This window comes from Eubalaena glacialis, chromosome 1, assembly GCF_028564815.1.
Source record: "Eubalaena glacialis isolate mEubGla1 chromosome 1, mEubGla1.1.hap2.+ XY, whole genome shotgun sequence".
Lineage (NCBI taxonomy): Eukaryota > Metazoa > Chordata > Mammalia > Artiodactyla > Balaenidae > Eubalaena > Eubalaena glacialis.
The window spans coordinates 91,191,153-91,209,099 of NC_083716.1; the positions used below are offsets into that span (position 1 = coordinate 91,191,153).

General features: G+C 36.4%; 1 protein-coding gene across 3 annotated transcripts in view; it reads left to right on the plus strand.

The window, feature by feature from the left end:
• The window catches only part of NUP133 (nucleoporin 133), a 52,378-nt gene extending 35,908 nt beyond the window's left edge, over positions 1-16,470 (plus strand). For all 3 annotated transcript variants that reach the window (XM_061198786.1, XM_061198795.1, XM_061198804.1), the window contains 7 exons: positions 174-332; positions 6,101-6,236; positions 7,785-7,903; positions 9,445-9,525; positions 10,275-10,339; positions 11,634-11,722; positions 15,735-16,470. In XM_061198786.1, coding sequence (XP_061054769.1) covers positions 174-332; positions 6,101-6,236; positions 7,785-7,903; positions 9,445-9,525; positions 10,275-10,339; positions 11,634-11,722; positions 15,735-15,871 — 786 coding nt within the window. In that variant the 3' untranslated portion in view covers positions 15,872-16,470. The remainder of the gene's footprint in view (positions 1-173; positions 333-6,100; positions 6,237-7,784; positions 7,904-9,444; positions 9,526-10,274; positions 10,340-11,633; positions 11,723-15,734) is intronic.
• Positions 16,471-17,947: the final 1,477 nt, after the last annotated feature.

A 17,947-nucleotide genomic window follows, 5' to 3' on the forward strand; every position in this document is an offset into this window, starting at 1 on the left:
TGTTAAATGAGGTGATTTGAGGACCCTACAATGCAGGAAATGAGTGTTTAAAACTGGATTTCTATTCTGGAGTCCAAGACCTTTGGGAGAAATTTAATACTTTATTATCAGAAATGTATTTTTAAAAACTGTATTACTATATATTATTGAATTCTTGGCTTTGTTCTTTATAGAATTTTTCAGACTTTCTCTTCCGTTGGTATCTGGAGAAAGGAAAGCGAGGCAAATTATTATCTCAGCCTATTTCTCAGCATGGACAGTTGGCCAATTTTTTGCAAGCTCATGAACATCTCAGCTGGTTACACGAAATTAATAGCCAAGAATTAGAAAAGGTAAGGAGGATTCAGTTATATGGAGCAGATTTAGGCAATTTTTTGTTTAGTTTTAACTAGTTTAGTTTTTTGTAGTTAAATACTACTTATGGATTTTTTAAAAATGTGTATCTCCTATTCTCTCACATAATTTGATAAAAGTATTTTTCATTTATGATGGTATTGCCATTACTTGTTATATCTCAGTAAAAAAAAAAAAAACATGAAGCCTATTGTGATTTGACTGTTATTACAGTAAAATAAAGCACAAAAACTTTAACACGTAATTAGCAGTTATTGGCCTTTTTTTGTAATGAGTATTTTCTTGTAATAAAAATGTTCAAATTATCAGTAAAAAGCGTACATGAATTAAAGTTTGTCCTTGACAGGGTGTTGACGTGAGAGCAAATGTTGGGGTTTTTTTTGGTTTTTTTTGGCTAGGCTCCTGTTACAGCCCTTTTTTTTCTTTAATTGGGGTATGGTTGTTTTACAACATTGTGTTAGTTTCTACTTTACAGCAAAGTGGAGTTCCCTGTGCTATATAGCAGGTTCTTACTAGTTATCTATTTTATACATGTTAGTGTATATATGTCAATCCTAATCTCCCAGTTCATCCCACCCCCCCACTCCCTACCCCCCGCTTTCCCCCTTTGGTGTCCATACGTTTGTTCTCTACATCTGTGTCTGTGTCTCTGCCTTGCAAACCAGTTCATCTGTACCATTTTTCTAGATTCCACATATATGCGTTAATATACGATATTTGTTTTTCTCTTTCTGACTTCACTCTGTATGACCATATCTAGGTCCATCCACGTCTCTACAAATGACCTAACTTCGTTCCTTTTTATGGCTGAGTAATATTCCATCGTATATATGTACCATATCTTTTTTTTCCATTCGTCTGTTGATGGACATTTAGGTTGCTTCCATGACATGGCTATTGTAAATAGTGCTGCAATGAACAGTGGGATGCATGTGTCTTTTTGAATTATGGTTTTCTCTGGGTATATGCCCAGTAGTGGGATTGCTGGGTCATATAGTAGTTCTATTTTTAGTTTTTTAAGGAACCTCCATACTGTTCTCCATAGTGGCTGTATCAATTTACATTCCCACCAACAGTGCAAGAGGGTTCCCTTTTCTCCACACCCTCTCCAGCATTTGTTGTTTGTAGATTTTCTGATGATGGCCATTCTGACCGGTGTGAGATGATACCTCATTGTAGTTTTGATTTGCATTTCTCTAATTAACGATGTTGAGCAGCTTTTCATGTGCCTCTTGGCCATCTGTATGTCTCCTTCGGAGAAATGTCTGTTTAGGTCTTCTGCCCATTTTTTGATTGGGTTGTTTGTTTTTTTGATACTGAGCTGCATGAGCTGTTTATATATTTTGGAGGTTAATCCTTTGTCCGTTGATTCATTTGCAAATATTTTCTCCCATTCTGACACTTGTCTTTTCGTCTTGTTTATAGTTTCCTTTGCTGTGCAAAAGCTTTTAAGTTTCATTAGGTCCCATTTGTTTATTTTTGTTTTTATTTCCATGACTCTAGGAGGTGGGTCAAAAAAGATCTTGCGGTGATTTATTTCAAAAAGTGTTCTTCCTATGTTTTCCTCTAAGAGTTTTGTAGTGTCTGGTCTTAAATTTAGGTCTTCAATCCATTTTGAATTTATTTTTGTGTATGGTGTTAGGGAGTGTTCTAATTTCATTCCTTTACATGTAGCTGTCCAGTTTTCCCAGCACCACTTATTGAAGAGACTGTCTTTTCTCCATTGTATATCCTTGCCTCCTTTGTCATAGATTAGTTGACCACAGGAGCATGGGTTTATTTCTGGGCTTTTTATCCTGTTCCATTGATCTATATTACTGTTTTTGTGCCAGTACCATATTGTCTTGATTACTGTAGCTTTGTAGTATAGTCTGAAGTCAGGGAGTCTGATTCCTCCAGCTTCATTTTTTTCCCTCAAGAATGCTTTAGCTATTCGGGCTCTTCTGTGTCTCTGTACAAATGTTAAGATTTTTAGTTCTAGTTCTGTGAAAAATGCCATTAGTAATTTGATAGGGATTGCACTGAATCTGTAGATTGCTTTGGGTAGTATAGTCATTTTCACAATGTTGATTCTTCCAATCCAAGAACATGTATATCTCTCCATCTGTTTGTGTCATCTTTGATTTCCTTCATCAGTGTCTTATAGTTTTCTGAGTATAGATCTTTTACCTCCTAGGTAGGTTTATTCCTAGGTGTTTTATTCTTTTTGTTGCAGTGGAATTGTTTCCTTAATTTCTCTTTCTGATCTTTCATACTTAGTGTATAGGAATGCAAGTGATTTCTGTGCATTAATTTTGTATCCTGCAACTTTACCAAATTCATTGATGAGCTCTAGTAGTTTTCTGGTGGCATCTTTAGGATTTTCTATTTATAGTATCATGACATCTGCAAACAGTGACAGTTTTACTTCTTCTCTTCCAATTTGTATTCTTTTATTTCTTTTTTTCTCTGACTGCCGTGGCTAGGACTTCCAGAACTATGTTGAATAGTAGTGGCAAGAGTGGACATCCTTGTCTTGTTCCTGATCTTAGAGGAAATGCTTTCAGTTTTTCACATTGAGAATGATGTTTGCTGTGGGTTTGTCGTATATGGCCTTTATTATGTTGAGGTAGATTCCCTCTATGCCCACTTTCTGGAGAGTTTTTATCATAAATGGTGTTGAATTTTGTCAAAATCTTTTTCTGCATCTACTGAGATGATCATACGGTTTTTATTCTTCAATTTGTTAATATGGTGTATCACACTGATTGATTTGCATGTATTGAAGAATCCTTGCATCCCTGGGATAAATGTCACTTGGTCATGGTGTATGATCCTTTTAATGTGTTGTTGGATTCTGTTTGCTAGTATTTTGTTGAGGATTTTTGCATCTATATTCATCAGTGATATTGGTCTGTAATTTTCTGGTTTTGTAGTATCTTTCTCTGGTTTTGGTATCAGGGTGATTGTGGCCTTATAGAATGAGTTTGGGAGTGTTCCTTCCTCTGCAATTTTTGGGAAGAGTTTGAGAAGGATGGGCATTAGCTCATCTCTAAATGTTTGATAGAATTCACCTGTGAAGCCATCTGGTCCTGGACTTTTGTTTGTTGGAAGAGTTTTAATCACACTTTCAATTTCATTACTTCTGATTGGTCTGTTCATATTTTCTATTTCTTCCTGGTTCAGTCTTGGAAGCTTATACCTTTCTAAACATTTGTGCATTTCTTCCAGGTTGTCCATTTTATTGGCATAGCATTGCTTGTAGTAGTCTCTTAGGATGCTTCGTATTTCTGCAGTGTCTGTTGTAACTTATCCTCTTTCATTTCTAATTTTATTGATTTGAGTCCTCTCCCTCTTTTTCTTGATGAGTCTGGCTAATGGTGTATCAATTTTGTTTATCTTCTCAAAGAACCAGCTTTTAGTTTTATTGATCTTTGCTATTGTTTTCTTTGTTTCTGTTTCATTTATTTCTGCTCTGATCTTTGTGATTTCTTTCCTTCTACTAACTTTTTTTTCTTCTTCTTCTTTCTCTAGTTCCTTTAGGTGTAAGGTTAGATTGTTCATTTGAGATTTTTCTTGTTTCTTGAGGTAGGATTGTATTGCTATAAACCTCCCTCTTAGAACTGTTTTCGCTGCATCCCATAGGTTTTGGGTCGTCGTGTTTTCGTTGTCACTTGTCTCTAGGTATTTTCTGATTTCCTCTTTGATTTCTTCAGTGATCTCTTGGTTATTTAGTAATGTATTGTTTAGCCTCCATGTGTTTGTGTGTTTTACGTTTTTTTCCCTGTAATCAATTTCTAATCTCATAGCATTGTGGTTGGGAAAGATGTTTGATATGATTTCAATTTCCTTAAATTTACCGAGGCTTGATTTGTGACCCAAGATGTGATCTATCTTGGAGAATGTTCTGTGTGCACTTGAGAAGAAAGTGTAATCTGCTGTGTTTGGATGGAATGTCCTGTAAATATCAATTAAATCTATCTGGTCTGTTGTGTCATTTAAAACTTCTGTTTCCTTATTTATTTTCATTTTGGATGATCTGTCCATTGGTGTAAGTGATGTGTTAAAGTCCCCCACTATTATTGTGTTACTGTTGATTTCCTCTTTTATAGCTGTTAGCAGTTGCCTTATGTATTGAGGTGCTCCTATGTTGGGTGCATATATATTTATAATTGTTATCCCTTCTTCTTGGATTGATCCCTTGATCATTATGTAGTGTCCTTCCTTGTCTCTTGTAACATTCTTTATTTTAAAGTCTACTTTATCTGATATGAGTATTGCTATTCCAGCTTTCTTTTGATTTCCATTTGCATGGAATATCTTTTTCCATCCCCTCACTTTCAGTCTGTATGTATCCCTAGGTCTGAAGTGGGTCTTTTGTAGACAGTATATATATGGGTCCTGTTTTTAATCCATTCAGCAAGCCTGTGTCTTTTGGTTGGAGCATTTAGTCCATTCACGTTTAAGGTAATTATCAATATGTATGTTCCTATTACCATTTTCTGAATTGTTTTGGGTTTGTTTTTGTAGGTCCTTTTCTTCTCTTGTATTTCCTTCTTAGAGAAGTTCCCTTAGCATTTGTTGTAGTGCTGGTCTGGTGGTGCTGAATTCTCTTACCTTTTGCTTGTCCATAAAGCTTTTGATTTCTCCGTCGAATCTGAATGAAGTCCTTGCTGGGTAGAGTATTCTTGGTTGTAGGTTCTTTCCTTTCATCACTTTAAATATATCGTACCACTCCCTTCTGGCTTGCAGAGTTTCTGCTGAGTAGTCAGCTGTTAGCCTTATGGGAGTTCCCTTGTATGTTATTTGTCATTTTTCCATTGTTGCTTTTAATAATTTTTCTTTGTCTTTAGTTTTTGTCAATTTGATTACTGTGTCTCGGCATGTTTCTCCTTGGTTTTATCCTGCCTGGAACTCTGTGCACTTCCTAGACTTGGGTGGCTATTTCCTTTCCCCTGTTAGGGAAGTTTTTGACTATAATCTCTTCAGATATTTTCTCGGGTCCTTTCTCTCTCTCTTCTCCTTCTGGGACCCCTATAATGCGAATGTTGGTATGTTTAATGTTGTCCCAGAGGTCTCTTAGGCTGTCTTCATTTCTTTTCATTCTTTTTTCTTTATTCTGCTCCATGGCAATGATTCCCACCATTCTGTCTTCCAGGTCACTTATCCGTTCTTCTGCCTCAGTTACTCTGCTATTGATTCCTTCAAGTGTATTTTTCATTTCAGTTATTGTAGTATTTATCTCTGTTTTTTGTTCTTTAACTCTTCTAGGCCTTTGTTAAACATTTCTCACATCTTCTTGATCCTTGCCTCCATTCTTTTTCCAAGGTCCTGGATCATCTTCACTATCATTATTCTGAATTCTTTTTCTAGAAGGTTGCCTATCTCCACTTCATTTAGTTGTTTTTCTGGGGTTTTATCTTGTTGCTTCATCTGGGACATAGTCCTCTGTCTTTTCATTTTGTCTATCTTTCTGTGAATGTGGTTTTCATTCTGCGAGCTGCAGAATTGTAGTTCTTCTTGCTTCTGAGAGCAAATGTTTTATACATGTCTCTTTTCCCAGTAATTAGTGTGGGTGGCTGATATTTTATGTGTAATTACTCTCAAAGTATGGTACTGATGTGTTTTTAGGCTTGATAACAGTGACTTGATCTTTCATTGATATAGCTTGGGGGGAAAAACCAAGTTTGGGTTTTACTTAATCTTTATTTCAACTTGAATTAGTATCCAGGATTTTATCATAGTTTTCATATTTTGTTTATTGTAGGCTCATGCAACACTTCTAGGTTTGGCAAATATGGAAACTCGTTACTTTGCAAAGAAAAAAACCCTTCTTGGCTTGAGTAAATTGGCTGCATTAGCTTCAGGCTTTTCAGACGATACACTGCAAGGAAAAATTGAAGGTAAAATACAGTATTTGAACAAGAAGACATACAAATCAGTCATACTGTCAATGTATTCTTAGAATGTGCTCTTGTTATCATTTAATGGGGTCCATTAGAAACAGGAGCCATCTCCTTTGCGAGGAGTGCTTTCTATTCAGTGTCCTTAGGCAGTTACTCAGTTACATAATTAGGATTCTCTTTTTATGGAAAAGTAATTTGTGCCTTAAATAAGAATTCCTAAAGAGTAAATTCAAATGATTTGAACGGAGTACTCTGATTACACCCCTAGTGACTCATATGCTAAGAACAAACTGCAAAGAAACTTGACGTTTATGTAGTGGTGGTCTGCTGTAGGTGGTGGTTTGGGAGATTCTTCCTCATTCTTTTATTTTTAAACGCTAATAGTGCCTGTTGTTCTAGAGAAGTGTGTATATGTTCTGCAAGGCTGGCTGGTAGTCTGAAAGGGGAGCTGTATTTTAACCTGGCCACCAGAGTTAGATCATGTTAATCAAAATATCTTAACACAAGGCTTTATTATTTCTGGTTCCCCCCCCACTTCTGGTCATCGCTTTGCATTTTGATCACTTCTTCTTAGCTTTTGCTTTCTTAGCACAATGAGAATATTTTCAGGTCTTGTAATTTCCTACAGACTATTATCACAGTGTGTCTAATTGAAGGGAGTAGATTTTTAAGAGATAACTTTCTATTGGTTATACAAATTTAATTATGGAAATTAGCAAAGTATAGAAAAAACAACAACAAAAAAATAAATCGTCTATAATCCCACTGCCCTAGAGATAATTACTGTTACTTTTTTAATCCTCCCAGTCTGTTTTCTTAGGTATGGAAATTGCACAAAACTGTTTTGTTTAATTTTTTTTACAAGCTTGGGATCATGTGGAATGATGCCAGTATTTGAATGAGCATATCTGTGATTTAGTTACTCCATTTTGCTGTAACTGCTGTTAGCAAACAGTTCTCCGTCCTTTTTTCCTGCAGCCCAGCTCATTCTCGTGGGTGAAGCCAGGTAATGATAGTTTATGCAAATCAAAAGCCCCGTCACCCTATATGGTGATAAATAACCATTGCTGGGTAATAGGTCTGGTACACAGTCCTCTGGCTTGTGCTTTTCCTGGCATGTACTCATGGTGGCTTTTAAGTAGATCATTTCCCTTAGTGAATGAAATTATACTAGAAACTCTGGTAAAGTAAAAAGTAGTACTTTACAGAATAACCTTAAAGTGGACTGAGAGGCCTCAGATCTGGGGGGCTTGTGCTTCTGAAACCCATCTGCTCTACAGCTGCTTCAATCAGTAGGTTTGTTTTCTTAGCTCTTCTCTCCCCGCCTAATACTTCTGGTTGCTGTGATAATCCATATGACTTGGATCAAACCCTGAATATTTGTAACATAATTAGGAATCAAGAATAAGCAGAATTAATAACATCCTAGGATCACTGAATAGTGATGGGATTACCTTTAGAGCTGTTCCTTTTCTTTTTAAATTCAGAGTTGTTTATGACCGAGCAAAAGTGAATGTTCACCCCTCCTCCTGTGTTGCCTTCTAGAAATGGCTGAGCAGGAGCGCTTTCTGCTGCACCAGGAGACCCTGCCTGAACAGCTGCTGGGCGAGAAACAGCTGAGTCTTGGTGCAATGCCGGTACTGACTGCACCGCAGCTCATTGGCGTATGTGCTTTTCAAATCCCTGCACCATTTCTCAGTCTCAAAACAACCTCAGTGTTTCCTGGACCACGTAGTACAGTTCCTCAGAGTAGTCATCTTTCCATTTCTTATTTTCCTGGTCACTTTCCCCTGGAGTCAGGTGTCAGAAACTGCTTAGGAGCAGGGCGCCAGTTAGCAGAAAGCAGTGGGTCAGCTTCTGCCCCCCATAGCCCTCTGCCTGTTCCTCAAGATGCTTATCCAGGCGACCAGAAGAAATTACTTCCATTGTGCTTTTCTAGTACAGGACAGATATGTACCATGAGACAGTTCAGGCTCTTCAAAAAAAATGGTTTTAGGAACTGGATTTGCATAGCCTCTAAGTGCCATCGTCACCATTTTCCTCTGCAACATAGCACATTCCTGAGGACATAGCTAGATTAGGGGCTGCAACCCAGAGAAGGTAATTTTGTTGCTGTGCACACTTAATAGCCTTATTTCTGCTTCTGTCTTTTCCTTTCAAGAAAGCAGTTCAAATGCAAAAGCGGTGTCATAGGATCACCTTGAATTGCTCTAGTTATGTTACTAAGAAAGCAGACAATTCAAAAACTTCAGTATTTTAGTCATTATTAGTAACAGATTTCCTTTCATTGAGCTCACAGCAGCCTCTCCTGATAGAGCACATTTAATTTAAAAATCTAAGGGGCTGTTGCCTCTATGACTCACCATTATTTTATGTATTGGTAAGAAGGAAAAGTTGTCCAACTTTACCTTGATACTGAATCAATTTTAATACTACATTCCAATTTCAAGGATGTTAACATTGTGGGGAAAAAAGGTTCAGAAACAGTGAAATGAAATATTGTTTTCAAGTGTTGTAAGACAATGACAACAAGTAGATAGCTTTTCTTCTGAAATGGTTTGAGTATTGTCTTTGCTGTTAAAGGATTATGTGCAGTATTTTAAAATGAAATTTGTTATGCTATAAATAGTTTTTGGAAAAAGAAGATAGGAAAAATTCAAATTGATATTGTTAATAAGGCAAGCATTTTTCTGATTATAAAATTACGGGGCATTTATGATCATATAGTCAGCTGTGATCTAACCAACCAGGGATAACCATTGGTAACATGTTGGTGTGTTTTGTTATCTCTTAAGTAAACTGTAGACCAACTGCATGCTTTCTCATGGGTCTCAATTTTTAAAACTATTGAAAGGGCAACATTTCAAAAGCATTATAGCCAGCTTTAAAAATGCAAGGGCAGCTGTTTATTACAGAGTATGCTCGAAAGAGTACTGAAATGTATACTATCTTGAACTTATGAATATAAATTTACTGGCATTTTAAAAGTATGTATACCAAGTTATACAAGTTAGTTACTGTGAATGAACATAGGTGTGTTTTAAAAGACAGTTTGCTGTGAGGTAGATGGAGTATAATTTCCAAACGTGTTGCTGTTCTTTGCTATAACGATCCCTACAGACGTGATGACTTCTCTGTAAATCTCTCCAGTCTTGGTTATATGATGAGTTAAAATAATTCTCTACCTTATTTTAACTTGCCATAGCTGTATATCTGTGAAGAAAACAGAAGAGCTAACGAGTATGATTTCAAGAAAGCTTTGGACTTGCTTGAATATATTGATGAGGTGAGTAAAATCACTTGATAATCTCAGGCAAGGATCACAGTTTGTGTATGGTTTTCTGTAGAACTGAGTACATCTTGAAAATGTCTTAATTTTAAAAGACTCTCAAAAAATTAAAATAAAAGACTCTGGTTCAGCTACCCATAACTCTTGGAATACGTATAGCTCTTTAGAAAAGCTGTCAAGAGATCTCACCTCCTGATAATTCTCACACATTTCCAGGTGTCTTTTTCCCTGCACAAATAAAAAGTGTTGCTTTTCAAGGTCCTGACATTTTTTCTCTTTCATTTATTGAGTCGTTGTTAGTGTCTCAAACTGATATGCTGCTTGTCAATTTATTCTTCATAGTATTCACCCTAAGAGAAGCTGTTTCTCAGCCTTCTTTGAAAAAAAAGATTATAATGATAATTCTGTAGGGTAAGTAGTCGGCCCTGCAAATTGGAAGTAGTTTGGTAGATTATAAAGACAATAATATGTGGGCTTTTATGTTACTCTGTTTAAAATCTTGACTCTCTCAAGCTTCTTGATAAAATCAGATTGTCTCAGAATAATCGGAAACAAATTCACACAAAGTTCTTAATAGTTTTACTCTTCTGAGTAGTATTAACGTCTCAAAGAAAGGGAAATTTTTTAAAATTATAAATTAAAGCATAATAATATTTATGCAGAATTAGGAGTTGATATAACTCAAATTTAAGCATGTATTTTTTAAAATCAGGACTTAATGAGGATTTTTTTGTTTTGCTGTGAAGGAGGAAGATATAAATATAAATGATCTAAAACTGGAAATCCTTTGCAAAGCTCTTCAGAGAGATAAGTAAGTTCCCATAGTGTGAATATAAGACATTGTTTTGGAAAAGGACTCTTTAGGAAGATTATGATACCATACCCATCAAATCGTTTTGTAACCTAATTGTATTGTAATGTGTATTATAAAAATGTTAATGGTTTCATTAGCAATCCTAATTTTTTTAATTCAATAATTAAGGAATAGCTTAAGGACTTGGGACCACTGGTATAATAACTCTCTACTTTTGATTTTAAATTTTACACTGTCAGTTTGCACAGAAATGTGTATGTTCCTTATTTTCACAGAAGTTGGGCCAGTTCTGCCAAGAAAGACTTGAGGCTACATTTTTTTTTATTTTTAAATAAGAAGTTAGTACAGTTTGAGAATCAGTACCCTCTTCTAAGTTATTGCGACGTCTTTTTCACTGTAACCTCCCTGCAGAGGAGGATTTCTGTCCACTGGAACGGTGGTGTTAAGATTCAGTGGCAGAGAGAGACAGAATAATCAGCTGTAGAGATGGATTTTCCCCAGGGAAAGAATTTTAAAGAGAGCATGACTTGAGTGCTAAAAGCCTTCTCTACTCAGTTTTCCTTTTTCCTGTGGCTTTGAGAACTTGCAGTGGAACTATTTTTACTAAAGTATTTCTTCCTCTAATCACTCCCAGATAGTTAAAATTGTTGTCAAATTTGGTCTTGGAGGTCATCCTCTGAAGCATCTAGCTCTGCCTGTTGGGTTCTCCTTCCCAATCATAAAAAATGTATTATGTCATTTGACTGGAATTCCTTGTCTTGGCTTCCTGATTAAACACTTCAAGGTATCATGAGGGATATAGCCATTGATTACTACAAAGCAGTGGTTCTGTGGATTTGTATTTCAGTAGTAGATAATCTCAACTAGATAAAGAAAACTTTTTACGTCACATCAGACACTAATTGCCATTTTACTTTTATGAGAAACAGAATATAACATTTTTTAACTATCGCCTGTGCTCTGAAGGGTCATACTTTGGGGTCGTTACTAGGTTGTTACTTATAGAATTTTCTTGGGAAAGATACCTCACTACTTGGTTTTGACATCAAATACATGCTGGTTATACTGGGCGAATAGCTACCTGAGTATAGCATCTCATATCTAATAGAGAGACTCTGGGTATATCCAACATTTAAAGCTCCTTTATTTAAATGGTTTTCAACAGTATCACAAAACTCAAGATTCTTCACCCCCTACAAACATCAAAACAAATCCACAATAGCAAACAAGTCATTTGTTTCAGATTATGGCCACAGTTTCATTTTGTCCTCACAGTGATTTTGTTTTCTAGCTGGTCCAGTTCAGATGGTAAAGATGATCCAATTGAAGTATCTAAAGACAGTATATTTGTGAAAATCTTACAGAAACTTTTAAAAGATGGTAAGTGGTTTGTTCATGTTGGAAATTAGTGTCACTCCTCAGTTTTAGAATCTTAGAATAATGGGGATTTGCCTAGGTGTCAAATGCCAGGGGGTTAAAATTAAACGGTATCATACTTAGAATTAGAGAAATTTGTTTAAAATAAAGGGAGGGCTCTTTCCTCCCCTACACGTTGGGGAGCTGTGTCATGGTGGAGTTGCCATCTGCTTGGCCACTTAACTCTTGTGAAGATTGAAAACCTAAAATGTGACTTTTTTGGTATATCCCGTACTGAACTGGCCATACCATGCTTGAGAGCAAACTACAAACTGTTTTATCAATCCATTTTGGACATTAATACTATAAAATTAGTTTTAAGAACAAAATAAGAGACTTCCCTGGCGGTCCAGTGGTTAAGACTTCGCCTTCCAATGCAGGGGGTGCGGGTTCAATCCCTGGTTGGGGAGCTAATATCCCACATGCTTCAGGGCCAAAAAACCAAAACATAAAACAGAAGCAATATTGTAACAAATTCAATAAAGACTTTAAAAATGGTCCACGTCAAAAAAAAAAAAAAAAAGAACAAAATAAAAGGAGACAGGAAGGGAGTATGTTTCGTATATGTTTTGTACCTAAGACAGTGAGCAAAATTCCATTTGCTGATCGAGGTGCAAGTAAGTAAAGAAGCGTTTATGGTTAAATGTTTATTATGAAGGGAGAAGATGAATTAGAGGGTACTTAACTTTTACTTTCATATAACTGGAGCTTAATATATGGAGAAAGACTAGAGGTGAGAGATTTTCCACATTTTATACATAAAGACAAGTGTGGCTCATTTGTTGTAGAATTATTAAATCAAAATATATGATGATAATCCAGGCAGTGTGCAAAATAGGCTAACCTAGTGTTTACCAGTCTTTTCAGATATAAGGACACTCTCTTTAATACCAGCTGGAAAAAAGTACACAATGACAAAAAACTACAGTAAATTCAGCAGCCCTTCTAAATGGATGTGGATTTTATTCATGATGCTGACATTTACACACATTCAGAAATTTCTGTACATATATCTGCAAGACACATTATTTAATCTACATAAGACATGCCCGGCCCAGTGCCTGGTACATAGTAGTCACCCAACAAACATTTGTTCTTTGAATGCCTAGAATTACTTTACAGATTCATAGCCCCAGTTCTTCTGTAATAGATTCCACTCTGCAGTCCTCTGCTTGAGAATCACTGGCTTAACCGAAATGACGGGGGCCTCAGAGAAGCACTGTGGAGCTCACCATACCAGCCAATATGCTGAGGTGAAGGAGCAGCGAACTCTCAGTGTTTACATGCCAGAAGTTTGCTCTGAATAGAGCTGTCAACCTCAGCATTGACCTGGATGTTTACTTAGGAAAAATGAATACTTGACTACCCCGCATTGACAGTAGATTTACTGAATGCTTTTCTTCTCAAAGATGAATAAATAACACAAAGGCAATTAAGCCTTTTCATCGTCAAAAAAATAAAAATAAAAAATTAAATAATGAAGGGGTATAGCAAAAGAAAATATCCTTTGCTTAAAAATACTTGAAATTCAGACAGAGTTAAAATATATCTACTAGGCTTTCTCTTTTCTAGATTTGGAATTGAAGAAATAACTGGATATGGTTGATTTCTCTGTGCTGTTGAAGAGATTCATTCGGACCCAAATCTGATGCTTTCCATGAAGTTAGTTCTTGTAAAGGTGCCACTGAACCGAATTGTGGCTAATTAAGTATTTGGTGCTATTTAAAGTTCACTTTTCAGTTTTTGCTATTTTTAGATTATAAATCATAGATGAAAAACAGAAATAGAAACCTATAATTTTACAAAAAGAATTATTAAATTTTGACCAAAGGACAAAAACAAGTGGAAACGATTATATATAAATTATAATATGTAATGATATAATATATAATACATATAATATATATTAATAACATACATTTATAATATTATACATATATTATAAAACCAAGCCAAAGACATTTATTTTTGGAACTTTTTAATAATATGGCTTCCATGTACAAGAGTAAATGTTTTTAAAGGGCAGATTCTGAAGGTAGATATAGATAGCTTCACATTATATTTCATAGACTTGGGCAGCCCAACAATTACTTCAGCCTGTGGAATGAATTCAGCCTGCAGATATATTTAAATTACCCACCTGGAGCTTTTCAGTTTTTACATGTTATTAAAGTACATTATACATACAGAAAAAAAATGCATGTCATTGCACGGAGTTTAACATTTTTCCTAATTAGTCTCTGGCATTTAATAGTTGAGAAGAGTTCTTACAAAAGTCTTGTTTTCTGACTTGTCTTAAAAATCAAAAGATTTGCCTACACCAGACTGAAATATTTACCTGGCAGCTGGCAGCTGGAGCTGATGAGCACTGCCCACTTTGAATGGGGCACTGGTCCTAAGTTGACCAAAACCCCTAGGCCATCTTCCTCATGGTACCTGCCAGGGCTTTGCAGGCGTTTGAGTTTTTTTGACTCCTGCTCTAAAGAAAAATAAACCATCAAATATTATGTCTAACAGAAGGCATGCATTATAAAAATAGAAGTTAAATAAGATGGTTTTTTTTAAGAGAATTAATCTTTAGGAAATTAATGTGATATTTTCACAAGTGTAATGCTGCTTTACACAGAAAAAGTCTCTACTGAAAGTGTGTTAATTGTAATAAATGATATATAAATATTGCAGATTTAGTCTCATAACACTTATTATGAGATTTTTTTATTGTATAATAAGTATCAAAAATGGTGCTAGGCACTTAGATGGTATTAAAAATAAACAGTATTTGATTTTGAGAACCTTACGATAATGTAACAAACTATAAAATATTGCCTTATTAATTTAAAATGTTTCCTCCAGTTCTCTTTATCAAATGAGAAAAATCGTACATACTGTTCTGTGACTACACAGATGCTCACTGGCTTTCCAGCACAATAGAGGACTGACTGATGAAGACATGGTTCTTCCCCCTCTCCAGTCGTAGAGAGAAACTGTAATACGTTTGGTGACACTGTAGACAGCTTTCACGGCAGTGTTTCTACTAAATTATTTTCCTGAATAGGAGAATATTGTTTGAAATACTTGTTTTCTTTTTTTTAAATTTTTAAACAATTAAATAAACTTGAAATACAAAATAAAGTTGATCAACTTCAAGGAAAATACATATTACCAAAGTTGACTCTAGAAAATAATTTTTAAAAAATTAAGCAGACCACCGCGATGAAGAGTGGCCCCCGCTTGCCGCAACTGGAGAAAGCCCTCGCACAGGAACTAAGACCCAACACAGCCATAAATAAATAAATAAATAAATAAAAATTAAAAAATAAAAAATTAAGCAGACCAATCACCCCAGGAAAAAAACATTAAAAACCTTTTCTCAAATAAGCACCTCTGCAGTGAAGCACTTCTAGAGTGTGCGAAGACCACCCATCCAAGCAAAACAGTGGATCTTTGATCTGGGGGACAGATAAATGTCTGAAAGTCTTTTAAGAAGATATGGTATAACTTGTCTTCCTTAATAATTCAGATTCCTGTCTTTCAAATTTTACAGCTGGATTATAAGCAATCTTTCACTGATACCTTCTACCTCTCACTATATAGCTGCTTAGAATGGTGTTTGCTTGGGCTTGAAATACTTATTTTCAAGTGATTATTAGTTTAAAACTTCCACACTGAAGGAATGGCTTAAGCTGTGGAGAAAAATGAAAGTATTTCAGATTGTATTAAAGACTTTAAATAGAGTGGCTGTTTGGACCGCTAGGGGGAAGAACAGTCACGCAGCCCCTGCTAAGTAAAGAATGTCATATTCTCAGGCCTGCGAGTATGCTTGGCAGATGGGAAGGAATTTAGAACAGAGTATTTCCCAAGAGCAGAGTGACGTTATATTTTAAATAGAAGCACAGGTGTTTTTATCATCAGTCATCTCAATTCGTTTGAGAGTTATGTGAAAAAAAAAAAAAACGTTCTGTGTTTGTGTTTATAGGCATTCAGCTCAGTGAGTACCTGCCAGAGGTGAAGGACCTGCTGCAAGCAGACCAGTTGGGAAGTTTGAAGTCCAATCCTTACTTTGAGTTTGTTTTGAAAGCTAATTATGAATACTATGTCCAGGGGCAAATGTGATTTTGCTCAAAATGGTCATTGTTCCTGAAAATTTGTATGAGTGTGTCCTTATAAAAATTTTAGACCTTAAATATCTAGAAGTTTGTACAGTTTTATAACATGTATTTCTGAATTTTTTATACTTTATTTGGAAGCTACTACAAAATAGTTGTATGACTGTAGTTTTAGTGTTCGGTTACATGATATTTTTTTCTTCCTCTTTTCCATCTGAAGTTTATCTGTGGTTTTCATACTTGCTACCCTTCCTTTTTATCTCACTCCATCCAGGGTCCTGGTTCTGGCTACGTGTATGCATGGATCACTTCTAGGCTTCAGCTTCTATAACTCTAAAAATGGCAAGATTGCACTAAGTTGTCTCTGAAATTGCTGTGACTCTGGATGTTATGTACTGGACAGTGTCTGGAATATTTGGTATCTATTTTGGTTAGGTCTGGGGGAAAATATCTAGTGGGATAAATGTCAAAATTTGCTAACTTGTTATGAAACTAAAAGACAAAGTGGGCCTAATTCATTGTGAGCTTGATAACTGATTACTTCATTGGGAAAAATGTCAGACTTTTCTACATAAATAATAGAGTATTAATAAAAGTATTTTGGTGAATAAAACATATTTATGTGGCTTTCTAATCTATCTATAAGTTACCATATAATAGGTTATAACCTGTCAGTATGGGGATTCAGTCAGGTTTATGCATTTTCAGGATGATTTACACTGAATTCCATCTTTACCACAGTCTGTCTAGCTAATCTAAGGTGTGTGTAATGCTAGAAACCTTTATAGGTTTTCTTAATATGGCAGCTGATTTAACTGAAAAGTAGTCGTCTCAAAGGTTTGTCCTGACCAATGTTGTCACTCAGTTTTTGTCGGGCTTTAAATAAAGACGGAGTTGCTGGCATATTCAGGCTTTGGCCCAGTTGAATCCTCACTAAACAACTTGCTCCAACAGCTGAAAAGGTCAGGAGTTAAATATGGTGAAGAGAGTCCGGTTCCCGGCTTCACGAAGTGCAGCTCTCGCGCCCTGTCCCCTGCAGGCTTCAGATCCCGCCTCTGAGCGTGTGTGGAAGGATGGGTTCACGGAGGAGCTGCTGTCGGCCGTCACCAGAGGAAGGAAATGGGCAGCCCGGCCTCTGTCTGCAACGCGGGTGCTGGGACAGCCTGGGCCGCAGTTAGGAATATCCTGAAGGGCACTAGGGGAAGTTAGGGAGAGGAACTCGTCAGACGGCATAAGAAATGGTTGAATTCTTGTGTTAGAAGACTTTGGTTTTACAGGGCCTTACGGTTCTCACCTGTGAGATCCTGTCAGGTGATACTGTGACTGGGACACAGGACCCTGCCACCTTCATGCGCTGCCACAAACCCAGTTACCCCGTCTGACGAAAGCCAGTCTGACGATGACCCCGGTCCATGGACCACGAGGATGTAAAGCTGCCGCTCTCACAGCAGGGTGGATAGTTGTCTCATTTTGAGGGAGAAAAAGGCTCTCTCCTACCCCTGTTAGAGATGGTAGCCATAGCTCCAAAATGGTTGGGTTTCTTAAAAATTATTTTAACAGTAATAGTGAAATTAAGGCCTAAGATATTGAGTAATGTTTTCTTCTAAATTTTAAAAATTTGTTGCACACCACAGTCTTCATTAAAGAATTACTGATTTTTATGTAAACTGAGTAGTTGGCGATGACAAAGTGTAAAGGTGCTGTAAAGGTGTGCATGTTTACTAGGAAAGAGAAAGTGGACTGACTTGGAGAAGGTTTTCTTCACTCGTGTCTTTGAACGCTGCTTGAAAAGTCACAGCTTGTGGCCCCGATTAAATCAAGCAGGAAGGTTGGGGGCTTGATCATGAGCGACAGGCTTTGCGTGTGGCTGAGTTTTAGGAACTTGTGAACGTGTCGAGGATTAAGACAGAATTTGAGAATCACAGCAAGAAACAGTGCTGGAATTCTTGGTGAGGTGGAAGGCGACTGACGCCCTCTGTTTTAGGGATTTCGGTCTGAAGAAAACTTTTTAGAAATCGGATTGTGCTGCTTTTTTACTTTGGGGTCTGAATCGTGCTTTTCTCACAGCTTCACCCTCCAGGTA